Source organism: Salmo salar, chromosome ssa13, assembly GCF_905237065.1.
Source record: "Salmo salar chromosome ssa13, Ssal_v3.1, whole genome shotgun sequence".
NCBI classification, from domain to species: domain Eukaryota; kingdom Metazoa; phylum Chordata; class Actinopteri; order Salmoniformes; family Salmonidae; genus Salmo; species Salmo salar.
The window spans coordinates 58,681,662-58,695,669 of record NC_059454.1 but is presented as its reverse complement, the minus strand read 5'-3'; the positions used below and the strand labels follow the sequence as shown (position 1 = coordinate 58,695,669).

The 14,008-nt window shown below is 40.8% G+C and overlaps 1 protein-coding gene across 5 annotated transcripts in view; it reads right to left on the bottom strand.

Annotated features, from left to right (window-relative positions):
• Positions 1-14,008, bottom strand: part of LOC106567509 (SH3 and PX domain-containing protein 2B) — a 92,422-nt gene that overhangs the window by 5,820 nt on the left and 72,594 nt on the right. For all 5 annotated transcript variants that reach the window (XM_014136822.2, XM_014136823.2, XM_014136824.2 and 2 more), the window contains 2 exons: positions 9,042-9,159; positions 8,634-8,848 (listed from right to left, as the gene is read on the bottom strand). In XM_014136822.2, coding sequence (XP_013992297.2) covers positions 8,634-8,848; positions 9,042-9,159 — 333 coding nt within the window. The remainder of the gene's footprint in view (positions 1-8,633; positions 8,849-9,041; positions 9,160-14,008) is intronic.

The following is a 14,008-nucleotide window of genomic DNA, read 5'->3' as shown; positions in this document are numbered from 1 at the left end:
AGACTGTATTATATTGACAAGATGGTCAAGTGACCGCTCTAACAGAAATATGTCCTCAAAGATGGAAGGCAGATGGGAGGAGGCAAGATCAGGTGGAGACCGTTCTAGCCAATGAGAGGGCAGATAAGCGTGTGAACAACAGGCCATAGAGAGGTCTTATTTTTAGGTGCGTCTGTAAATTGCCTCCATTGTGCCAGAGTGCGCTCAGAGTCGTTCGCAAATTCAGTGATTCGCTCTCGGAGCGTTCAGAGCGCACACTGGACGCTCTGGCTAAGGAGTAGGGTTGATCTGAGCGTTCTGACCTTAACACCAGTCAAGCACTTGCACTGGCTAAAGTTGGCTAGCTTGTTAGCTACTTCCAGAAACAAATGAGAACACCTCACTGACCATTTTACTTGCCCTAGCAGAGTTGGTTAGGCTGTTTTTATGTTATCTAGAGTGTTAGTGGCTAACCGTGCAGCTGGCAACAATTGAATTACGTTTTCTTGCTGACAACGGTCACATTCAACGGGTGTTGCACGTTTTGTAAATTCATCCGTTTTTCTGCACTCTGGTACACTAAGACGATAGTGCTCGGAAATCAGAGTAGCTAGCCTCAATGGCGCTGTCACAGACGTTATAATGGCACTGATAGCCAGTGAGTTTAGGAACGCATCCTTTCTATCTCCACGTTACATTTTTATTTTTCATCATTGGCTGATTTGGTCTCAGCTCAGTTGGGCGGCAGGTAGCCCAGTGGTTAGAGCATTGGGCCAGTAACCGAAAGGTTGCTAGATTGAATCCCCGAGCTGACAAGGTAAAAATATGTCGTTCTGCCCCTGAACAAGGCAGTTCCTAGGTCGTTGAAAATAAGAATATGTTCTTAAGCTAGTTAACCTAGTTGCCTAGTTAATATAAAATAAAAATGGGAATCCCCAGCAGTTGACTACATTAAAATGTTGAAAGCATCTGATGGCAATGTCCATGCAAAAACAAGTTAAATCCATATCTCTATGACAACAGGCACAACGGCGATATAAAGTAGTTTTTTTCAAAATTGTCAATGCCACGTGCGTCAATTTTTATCAGTGCAACCTAACCATTACGAAACTTCTATGTCACAAAGCTAATTAGCAATTAAATGATTTGTTAACCAAATTCGAAACCTTCTCATTGACCTCTGTACAAAAAACATATTTTTGTGGACAGATTTTGGGCTGAGTAAAACTTCTTGCTTTGCCTCTTCGTCTCTGCCCATGGGCGCAGAGCAGGAAGTGTACGCATCAATATGTGCTGTGATTTGTTGATTCAACTGACATTACAAAAAAAGGCATTCCATTGCATGAGCTACATTTAGTTAACATAATTTAAATGAACATTCTACATTACCATGGAGGTTATTGCATCACAATACCAGGCAGTCATTGTGAGTATACCCATGGGTTTACCAGTCAAACTGCCAGGGTTAGAGGTTCCAAGCCCATTCTGTTCATTGTTTGCTACAACACCTTGGTTGTTTCAGCAAGGGGCCAAAGTTTCATTACGTTGTTAAAAGTCCATGTTATTGCAGAAACGCATGAATGCCTGGCTGTCCTGTATTCAGTCAGCTGTTCGTTCCTTATGACTTATTTTATATTCATGGCTGTCTTCATCCATAACCGGTAATTGTGCCATCCCTAGTTATCACTGCTCTTTCAACCATTTAAAAGCACAACACAGTTCAAATAGGAATACAATGTCAGATATTTTTTTATTTATACAACTTAATGTGTTTATCACTGTGCTTCATCTAATAGCACAACCACATGATCTGGATTGCAGTTGAGATTACATTAAAAGTACAAAGTGCAAGTGATCAATATGGTTTGAGATCCTGCACAGATTATTACAGCAATTGTGAAGATCTCCACAGACCTGTGACCCTTGCATTATCTTGAACATGCATACTTTCTATGATTACATAAAGATATCTATAGTTACAGTAACCTCAATGTGACTATGGGTGTGTTACTCATTTTAGCATTGAATACATACTGTCACATTCATTTAAGATACAGTTAATAGCCTAAAGTTTAAGGCTACTAACTGTATTACAAAATAATATTGAGTTGTGTATGGTTGACAACAAAACCAAATATCAACGTTTTAAAGGAGATGTAAAGCACAACCAAATTCCAATGGAAAAACTTTAAAAAAAATTGTTTAGTTGTCATACATTTATTACATTTTCAGAGATAGTCAAACTTTATTTGATTTAGTCCAACTCTAACTTAGATTTTTGAAGATGAAGACGTGAATCCAACATATCATTAATTTGTAGACAAACTGGAATTAAAGCCAGACTAAGTCAGTGGTACAGATAGAACTATCCAAGCAGAAGATACATCTCCTTCAATATCCAGTTTGTCTACAAAATAATAATTGATATGTTGGATTAACATCTCCATCTTAACGAAAAATTTAAGTTAAAGAATAGGACTTAATCAAGTGAAATCAAACTTTAAATGCACTTTACAGAAAGTTTGATTTGATTTAGTCCTTTTATTTAACGTTTGGTAAAAATGGAGTGAATCCAACATATTAACTTGTACATTAAATTTGAATTGAACCAAAGCTTGAAACCCTAGGCCTACATTGTAGTCATACTTCTTAAATTATTCCACGTTTAGTTGTGTTACAGCCTGAATTCTATACTGAACAAAAATATAAATGCAACATGCAACAATTTCAAAGATTTTACTGAATTACAGTTCATATAACGGAATCAGTCAATTGAAATAACTTTAGGCCCTAATCTATGGATTTACATGACTGGAAATGTTAGTCTGTTAGTCACAGATACCTTCAAAAAAAAGGTAGGGGCGTGGATCAGAAAACCAGTCAGTATCCAGTGTGACCACCATTTGCCTCATGCAGAGCAACACATCTCCTTCGTATAGAGTTGATCAGGCTGTGGAATGTTGTCCCACTCCTCTTCAATGGCTGTGCAAATTTTCTGGATATTGGCGGGAACTGGAACACGTTGATCTAAAGACCCAAACAACATGCTCAAAGGGTGACACGTCTGGTGAGTATGCAGGCCATGGGAGAACAGGGACATTTTCAGCTTCCAGGAACTGTGTACCGACCCTTGCGACATGGGGCCCTGCATTATCATGTTGAAACGTGAGGTGATGGCGGCGAATGAATGGCACGACAATGGGCCTCAGGATCTTGTCACAGTATCTCTATGCATTCAAATTGCCATCAATAAAATGCAATTCGTGTTTGTTGTCTGTAGCTTATGCCTGCCAATACCATAACCCCACCGCCACCATGGGGAACTCTGTTCATAATGTTGACATCAGCAAACTGCTCGCCCACACGATGCCATACACGTGGTCGGCAGTTATGAGGCCGGTTGGATGTAGTGCCAAATTCTCTAAAGACATTGGATGCGGCTTATGGTAGCGAAATCAACACTCAATTGTCTGGCAACAGCTCTGGTGGACATTCCTGCAGTCAGCATGCCAATTGCATGTTCCCTCAACTTGAGACATCTGTCGTGTGACAACTGCACATTTTAGAGCGGCCTTTTATTGTCCCTAGCACAAGGTGCACCTGTGTAATGGTCATGCTATTTAATCAGCTTCTTGATACACCACACCGGTCAGGTGGATGGATTATCTTGGCAAAGGAGAAATGCTCACTAACAGGGATGTAAAACAAATTGTGCACATCATTCTTAGAGAAATAAGCTTTTTGTGCATATGGAACATTTCTGGGATCTTTTATTTCGGCTCATGAAACATGGGACCAACATTTTACATGGTGCATTTATGTTTGTTCAGTATAAATATAGTGCATTTGGAAAGTATTCAGACCCCTTCCCTTTTTCCATTTGTTACATTATAACCTTATTCAAAAATTGATTTAAAAAAAATCTACACACCAAACCTCATAATGACAAAGCGAAAACAGGTTTTTAGAAATATTTGTATAAAAAAACTGCAATACCTTATTTACATAAGTATTCAGCCCCTTTGCAATGAGACTCGAAATTGAGCTCAGGTGCATCCTGTTTCCATTGATCATCCTTGAGATGTTTCTACAACTTGATTGGAGTCCACCTGTGGTAAATTCAATTTATTGGACATGATTTGGAAAGGCATACACCTGTCTATATAAAGGTCCCACAGTTGACAGTGCATATCAGAGCAAAAACCCATGCCATGAGATCGAAGGAATTATCCGTAGAGCTCTGAGACAGGATTGTGTCGAGGCACAGTTCTGGGGAAGGGTAACAAAAAATGTCTACAGCATTGAAGGTCCCCAAGAACACAGTGGCCTCCATCATTCTTAAATGAAAGAAGTTTGGAACCACCAAGACACTTCCTAGAGCTGGCTGCCTGGCCAAACTGAGCAATCGGGGAAGAAAGGCCTTGGTCAGGGAGGTGACCAAAAACCCGATGGTCACTCTGACAGAGCTCCAGAGTTCCTCTGTGGAGATTGGAGAACCTTCCAGAAGGACAACCATCTCTGCAGTACTCCACAAATCAGGCCATTATGGTAGAGTGGCCAGACGGAAGCCACTCCTCAGTAAAAGGCACAACAGCCCGCTTGGGGTGTGCCAAAAGGCACCTAAAGGACTGTCAGACCATGAGAAACAAGATTCTCTGGTCTGATGAAAGCAAGATTGAACTCTTTGGCCTGAATGCCAAGCGTCACATCTGGAGGAAACCTAGCACCATCCCTACGGTGAAGCATGGTGGTGGCAGCATCATGCTGTGGAGATGTTTTTCAGTGGCAGGGACTAGGAGAATAGTCAGGATCAAGGGAAAGATGAACGGTGCAAAGTACAGAGAGATTCTTGATGAAAACCTGCTCCAGAGTTCTCAGGACCTCAGACTGGGGTGAAGGTTCACCTTCCAACAGAACAACAACCCTAAGCACACAGCCAAGACAATGCAGGAGTGGCTTCTGTGCAAGTCTCAATGTCCTTGAGTGGCCCAGCCAGAGCCTGGATTTAAACCCGATTTGAACGTCTCTGGAGCTGTGCAGTGACGCTCCCCATCCAACCTGACAGAGCTTGAGAGGATCTGCAGAGAAGAATGGGAGAAACTCCCCAAATACAGGTGTTCCCAAGAAGACTCGGCTTTAATTGCTGCCAAAGGTGCTTCAACAAAGTACTAAGTAAAGTCTGAATACTTACGTAAATGTCATCAGTATTTTATTTTTAGTAAATTTGCAAAAAATTCACAATGTCATTATGGGGTATTTAAGATATGAGGGAAAAAAAGTGTTTTAATCAATTTTAGAATAAGTCTAACTTAACAGAACGTGGAAAAAGTCAAGGGGTCTGAACACGTTCCGAATGGACTGTACATATAATATTTTTGGGGTCACCCATCTACACAAAATACCCCATAATGACAAAGTGAAAACATGTTATTGGAAATGTTGGCAAATTTTTTTGAAAAATGAAATACAGATATCTAATTTCCATATGTATTGACACAGGGGTGTGAATACTTGTTAGAATCACCTTTAGCAGTGATTACAGCTGTCAGCCTTTCTGGTTAAGTCTAAGAGCTTTGCAAACCTGGATTTTACAATATTTGTACATTTATTATTAAAAAAATATTCAAGCTCTGTCAAGTTAGCTGTTGATCATTGCTAGACAGCCATTTTCTTGCCATATATTTTGAAGCCGATTTACTGTAAGTCAAAACTGTAATTAGGCCACTCGGTAACATTCAATTTCGTCTTGGTAAGCAACTCGTGTATATTTGGCTTTGTTTCAGGTTCTTGTCCTGCTGAAAGTTTAATTTGTCTCCTAGTGTCTGTTAGAAAGCAGACTGAACCAGGTTTTCCGCAAGGATTATGCCTGTGCTTAGCTCTATTCCATTTCTTTCCCTAGTCCTTGCCGATGACAAGCATACCTATAACATGATGTAGCCACCCCCATGCTTGAAAAGAGTGGTACTCAGTGTTCTGGTGTTATGTTTTGGGCAAATCCAAAACACATTATATTCAGGACAAAGTGAATTGCTTTGCCCCATTTTTTGGCAGTTTTACTTTAGTGCCTTATTGTAAAATGGAAGCATGTTTTGGAATATTTTTATTCTGCACAGGCTTCTTTTCACTCTCATTTAGGTTAGTATTGTGGAGTAATGTTGTTGATCCATCCTCACTTTTCTATCACATCCATTAAACTCTAATTGTTTTAAAGTCATTATTGTCATGAAATTTGGTTTCCATTGGGGTGTCCATTATTGTTACAATGTCCGTTGGTGCGTGCGAGTACCTGTGCTGTGTGTTCTGGGCTTTCGTGCCGTGTGATAATCATTGTGTTCTTGTGTTATTTATTCGAGGTACTCCTCACTCTTTTGTTTGGGTTTCAACCCTGGTGTTTGTTTGGTCGTCCCCGTGCCTTTACACGGCACGCTATAATTTGGGGCTTAATAAAAACCCTTATTACGCATTCCTGTGTCTTTCTCCCGACTCTTCATACCAGCGTGACAGTTAAAACCCTGGATGAGAGACCAAAGGGATGGCTGTAGATTAACTCTACAGTAGGAGGTCCTGCCCAGTCAATTGTTTTATTATTATAGTGGATCTAATGTTGAAAATCTGACGTTGTTTCAAAGGAAAACATTTAACATATTTTATACAAGGTTTGTCTGTTGAAAAATGGTTACCATGACATAATCCTGTGCTTAAAATTTCACCCTCAAAACAACAGTTGAGGACTTTTTGCAAATCCAACATAGATTCCACGTCACAATACGTTGACAATTTACTTTGAAACATTGGTTCAACCAGTTGGTGCCCAGTTGGCAGAGAGCGAGAGAGAGATTAGTGAGTTGAGAGAGAGAGAACACTGTGTTCGACGTAGACTAATTAAATCTGGAGACTGGGGACTTCGGCTCTAACTCGATGTGTAATGCATCCTCACTAATGGAGGTGTAGTTGTGGAAAGGATTCAGCTCCTCAATTACTTACACACTGTAGGAATAAAAGAGGGATGTTTCACATTACTCAGGCATTGATTTAGAGAGCCTCGCAGAGAAACCACTCTAGGGAATGAGACTGAGGAAGCATCCCTCATACAGATGGGAAGTCTTGGTAACACTTTACTTAAGCCTGCATGTATAATGCTTTATTATATCTTATAGGCTTTATAATGCATTTTAATAATGCCTACTGTCATGACGTTGGCCTGTGGGTAAGGTTTATGACCCCCACCCATAAATACCTTTCTCCCTTCCCCTCTCTTTCTGACCCTACTGAAGGACTTGAATAGCCTGTGTTAAATATAGAGAGTCTGGGAACATCAAACAAATGGGGAAAAGGAACCATATTTTGGTAATAAAACCAGTTGGAAATATGCTTGGGAACGTAATGAGTATGGATGTTAGTTCGGTTGTCATCTGAGACATTATGACTGATGACAGGACGACATAAACTGTACCTGAGAAAGTATACACCCTCTAGTTATCAGAGTAACATGGACTTGTTATGCAATTGAAATGTTTGATATTGAAATTGTTTGTTAGGAGATTAAATGTAATTTTAGCTTCCAAATGAGAGAATTGGGTTTTCATAAGGAAAGTGCCCTGCTTGATCAGTGGCCCACCCCTGTGAAGAGACAGGGGTTATAAACGATGAAACACATCCTTCCCCCTCTCCACTATATAAGCCTTTGACGAAAAGATAACCATATGTTCCAGTACGTGAGGTCTGCAGCCTCTACGTTAGAAGGACACACGTCAAGTACAGAACTAAGCCAACCTCGGCGTGAGCTTTGGTGGCGAATGGTATGAATTTTGAGCTTATTCACTACAGAAGTGATACTTCCTAGCCGTTGAGTTAGCAGCGGCCGCTGAAGACGGGGGCTAGGAAAGGACGGACGATGGATCCAGTCTAACAGACGGACGAAGATACCACCACGTATCCAATTTACCACCAGAGACATTCTTCCGAGGACAGGAAGATCTGTTGGCCAACCCGGCCAGCATCAACGACCAATCTACCGAAGCACAGCTCAGAGTAAATATTTATTGCATTTTCCTTTTCCAAATGGGCGGTAATTTAGAATGCATAAGATAATGTATTTACGATAGCATAGCTGCTGTTTCTTTGTTCCTAAATCTTCCCGCTCTTTCATTCAAGCCCAACCCCCTATCCTTTGTGTAACCAGCCATCATGTATGACATCATTTGTATTCGGTGTATTTGTAATTCTGTGTGATTAGTTTAGGTATTTAGTAAATAAATAATTAAACCCAATTTTGTATTGCTGATTCAACTTGTTAGCCAGGGTTCGTGAAGATAGCCAAGAATTTACAACTTTCATTATGAGACTGAAAATAAGATAAGGGTTAATATTGACTGCTATCGATGTAAAATATGACTAAGTATTTTAAGAGTTTATTCGGAAGATAACGGCTCTATAAACGTTCTTCCGTGGTGCCCCGACTTTCTAGTTAATTACATTTACATGATTAGCTTAATCAGGTAATATTAATTACAGAGAAAGGATTTTATAGGTTAGCATGTCATATCACTTAATCCGGCATAGCCAAAGACACGACACTACCTGCAGGCATTAAGTACAGCTGTTTGTTAGTAGTTAAACTAGTTAGTTGTTTACATTTCCTAGTTCCCACTCACTGTGCTGCTTGGCAAAGGGGGAGAAGCCCTTGTCTTTCTGATCCTTGTTGTCTCCTCGGCTCTCCTTGGCTTGGTTCTGTTGACTCTGCTGCTTGGAGAATCCGTCCAGGTCGTTAGTGCTGGAGTGGCCCGCTGCCCCTGCCACCAGCTTCTGGCTCAGGATGTCGGCCTTCTTCAAGTAGGACGCCGGGGCCCAGCCCTCCTGTCCCTGGTACCTGTAGAGGGCAGCAGAGAGGTTACGTTCACAGCTTCAATAGAGAGAGAAGCAACAACAACAAAGGCCTTGTTTAGTACAAACAAGCAACCAACACTGATCCACACATTCATACACTCAATGAAATGCACATGCACACAGAGCCGACATGCATTCACTGTGTACAGACACACTTCTGGGGTATTGTGTTTTACCTGATCTTCCACCAGCCCTCAAGGTTCTTCTGCATGACCTCCACCGTCATGCCACTTTCTAGGTCGATCTCGTCTTGGTCTCGTGCTGCGTATGGGTAGATCACTGTGTACTTCTCCTCTGGAAATGGCAAAGAACACATGACGTTAGGTGATGTCTTTTTCATCTTGCATACTAACTTTTAAAAGAATGTCAATCAAGCAGATGGAGTCAACAACTTGGCAGGGACAGCACATTATGTAGTAACGCACATGCCCCACCTACCTGATGATCGTTCTTTTTCAGCCATGTATTTCCTGTGTTTGACGGGTGAATAATCCACTTGTCATTTAAATCTTGCTGGATTAATTGCTTTCATTTTACTCATGCGACTCTTTCATACGCTTGCTTGTTTTTTTCCCGTTTAATATTATGACTGGAAATATTTGTAAAGAGCTGTCAAACACACCCAGGTAATGGCTGAAATTGGCTCAATGGAATACGTTGTCTTTCCGTTGCATCTGAACTCAGCAAAAAAAGAAACGTCCCTTTTTCAGGACCGTGGCTTTCAAAGATAATGCATAAAAATCCAAATAACTTCACAGATCTTCATTGTAAAGGGTTTAAACACTGTTTCCCATGCTTGTTCAATGAACCATAAACAATTAATGAACATGCACCTGTGGAACGGCCATTAAGACACTAACAGTTTACAGACGGTAGGCAATTAAGGTCACAGTTCTGAAAACTAAGGACACTAAAGAGGCCTTTCTACTGACTCTGAAAAACACCAAAAGAAAGATGCCCAGGGTCCCTGCTCATTTGCGTGAACAAGCCTTAGGCATGCTGCAATGAGGCATGAGGACTGCAGATGTGGCCAGGGCAATAAATTGCAATGCCCATACTGTGAAACGCCTAAGACAGCGCTGCAGGGAGACAGGACGGACAGCTGATCATTCTCGCAGTGGCAGACCACGTGCAATAACACGTGCAACAACACCTGCACAGGATCGGTACATCCGAACATCACACCTGAGGGACAGGTACAGGATGGCAACAACAACTGCCCGAGTTACATCAGGAACGCACAATCCATCCATCAGTGCTCAGACTGTCCGCAATAGGCTGAGAGAGCCTGGACTGAGAGCTTGTAGGCCTGTTGTAAGGCAGGTCTTCACCAGACATCACCGGCAACAATGTCGCCTTTGGGCACAAACCCACCGTCGCTGGACCAGACAGGACTGGCAAAAAGTGCTCTTCACTGACGAGTCACGGTTTTGTCTCACCAGGGGCGATGGTCAGATTCGCGTTTATCGTCGAAGGAATGAGAGTTACACCGAGGCCTGTACTCTGGAGCGGGATCAATTTGGAGGTGGAGGGTCCATTGAGCACGTCTGGGACCTGTTGAATCGGAGGGTGAGGGCTAGGGCCATTCCCCCTAGAAATGTCCGGGAAATTGCAGGTGCATTGGCGGAAGAGTGGGGTAACATCTCACAGCAAGAATTGGGAAATATGGTGCAGTCCATGAAGAGGAGATGCACTGCAGTATTTAATGCAGCTGGTGGCCACCCCAGAAATTGACTGTTACTTTTGATTTTGACCCCCCCCCCTTTGTTCAGGGACACATTATTTAATTTCTGTTAGTCACATGTCTGTGAAACCTTACGTTCATACAAATATTTACACGTTAAGTTTGCTGAAAATAAACGCAGTTGACAGTGAAAGGACGTTTCTTTTTTGCTGAGTTTATAAGAACGCTAAAGCTACATCGAGGATTTAACGCATCGTCTCGACACATCACAAAAGAAATTACTTTTTTGATGGAATTTAAAAAGGAATAGTTTAATACAGGAAAAACACTGGACGCTCTGGCTGAGGAGTAGGGTTGATCACAATGACAGTCAAGCACCCAAGCTAACTGGCTAACGTTGGTTAGCTTGCTAGCTACTTTCAGACACATGAGAGAACACATTCTGATAATTTTACTCGCCCTAGCAGAGCTGGTTAGGCTGTGTTAACGCTATCCAGAGTTGGTGACTAACTGCTGCTGGCAACAATTTAATTACGCTTTTTTGCCAACGTTTACTACGTTTAAATTCGTCAGTTATTCTGCCCTCTAGCACCACCCTATGTCTGATCTCGCAAATAATGTAAAGCAGTAATCTAATGCCAAACGTGTAGATTTAAAATTTGAGAGTATCCTGCTATTGACACAATTGTTGAATTATGCAACTGAACGTGATGACAACAGTAGTTAATGAGGCAGTCTAGACAGTGCAAGTATATGTAAATACAGTACACCTCATAAATACATCTCTACCCTGTACCTTAGAGACTGCTGCTATGTACATAGTCATTGAACATTAGTCACTTTAATAATGTTTACATACTGATTTACCCACTTCCTATGTACAGTACACACTTTTTCTATTCATATACACCATTCTTTAGATACGCTATCCATCTTCATACCAAATCCTAATAACCTAGCCAGAGCCATAGCTACATATGAGGACAATTGTTTTAATGAAATCAAAATAATATACTTTTTTTTTTAGGCGCTCAGTCTGGGGGTCCCAGCTTACTGTTAAGAGGTAGAATAGTAGAATACACAAGGTGCAATTTCGAAACTTGGTTGTGCATCAGCAGTTTTCCTCTTGTTAATTGTCACTCAGTAACCACGTTTTCATCCACAGTTTTTATGCAACTAAAGCAACAGCTGTGATGAGACAGGAAATCTCAGTATAATTTTATAAATGCTGACACATTTGTTAGTTTGACATGGTAGGATGTTTTTGTGTTGGTAAAATGAATTATGTGAGGAATGGCGACGGAAACGCCTTTATGAGCAAATATTGATATAATAAACATCATATCGAAATAAACTTGGAGTCACTCGATGACATGGTTTGGTCCTCCCACTACGCCTCGGGAAACCATGCTGTTTATAGGCTACAGATGAAATAAGTTATAATGAACACAGGGTGGTGAAAGTGCATGGTATGAGTTTGATGCTCCTTCCCAATAAATGTCCAGGGTCTTTTTTTGGTGACATGATGATAGATCCTTGACTACCGTCTTGACAAATCAAAACATTCTCGATCTTATCCATAATAATCTCATCATGTAGACTATCCTACCCACACAGCCTACCCGTACTGTATCTGCAAGCTGTTCGCTAACACAACAGTCTGTGACAAAACTATCGGTAGAGTTGAAAATGTGATGGAAACACATTGAACATTGGATTTTTATTAGGTACATGAAAAGTTGTGTGCACTACATCACTCACTGATTTTTATTTGCAACAAGTCAGTTTTGTATGAATACACCACTAGTGAGAAAATGTGCATATTTTGGATGGAAAACAATAAAAAAAGTTTGATTGGTAAATTAGTCTAGTCAGTTATCTAAACTCATAGTAATCAGTGCCGAATTACCGACCAGACACCCAGGGCACGTGCCCAGGGGCCCTGACCTCCAGGGGGCCTCCATTGATTTTGTTAGTCACTCTCGCTGAGATATCATGTTAACATTGCATGTGTAGAATTGCAGGAAATTAGCTGTATAAAATAAAAAATGTATCTGTAAAGCAAATGTATTAGTTTACCATTTGTTAATAAAATACCTTTTCTGCTAACAGATCCCTCTGTACGTATGAAATTATTGTTTTTAATCCCCGTGCTGAGTTAATGGGTAGCGGCTAATTGTATAGCTAATAGGCTACGTGTTTGTAGATCGACTGAGGTGAAGCTGCAGCAACCAATGTGTTGTCATTTTTGTTTGTTTTTGGCTGTTCTCCAAATTGCATTTTATAGTTTTACAATTGTATAGAAATTCAGTAAATAAGCTGCAACTTTCTTTACATTTCTTGGATGGAATTTCTGAATCTAGTCTCCCACTATCTGCTAGTGGATGTAATGTGTTAGCCCCCAGTACACCATTCCCAGATCATAAACTAGTAATCAGTTGAACGCTTTCAGCAGGTGTTTCCTTGTAGACAGAGCCTGTGCGGGATCTATCTTGTGGAGTGAGAAGACATGCAACACACATCATGCAACACACAACATCAACAAGAGACAAACAAGACAGAATTAAAACTACGCTAGCTTTAGGACTTCAGGGCAAAAGCACGGTAACATATTTGCGCTTTGACTCAGTCTTTTCACTTTAAAATGTATGCCAAACAGAAAAACATTGATATAAAAGTTTAACAATAGAACTATATCCACACAAACTACTTTTAACAATATCCATTATTTTTTGTAACAAAAAACGAATTCTGTGGAAGAACAGTGCAGGTGCAAACTTTGGTAACAGATTACGGTAAAATCTCCCTCAGGTTTTCTTAAATTACGATTCAAAGATGTCTGCAGAAAGACTGGGGTGTAAGCTACGACATGGCACCTTGAGTTCAATATATATTTTGGTTATTGAACTACAGTAACTGTACTGTACTATGCTATCCAAACTCGTGAAACATGCGTCTATGACAGGTTCAGATTTGGTCCAGACTGGTCCATCTGTGGATGTTAATATCAAGGCCAGGGTAGACTGACCAAATTTCAACTACTTTTCAATGTCCATGGACGTCCGGTGTCAGTCGGTGCTCAGAGGGTGAGGAAACTGGTTACAGTAAATGGAAAGAGAGGGGTTACATGGGTAGGTGTCAGTAAGAGTTGGGAGAGGTGATATTAATTAGAGAGAGAGCGAGAGGGAGGGGTTTTCCAGACTCAGTTTTAACACTCTTGGTTTGACAACCAAACAACGGAAAGTCAAAGAAAACAGTTATGAGCTGGACACAGCAGTATGCCAGTGGAAGGGAGGAAGGTTTGTGACTATTATGATTTCCCATTGCAGTAATTCCATTTCATTTTAATCACTTCATAATTCATAAACAGAATTTGCATCAGTAAAATCATTATAACTAATTGGTAGGTCTACCAATACTTGTTACTTTTGTGAACTTTCATTATCCTCCCTCACGAGA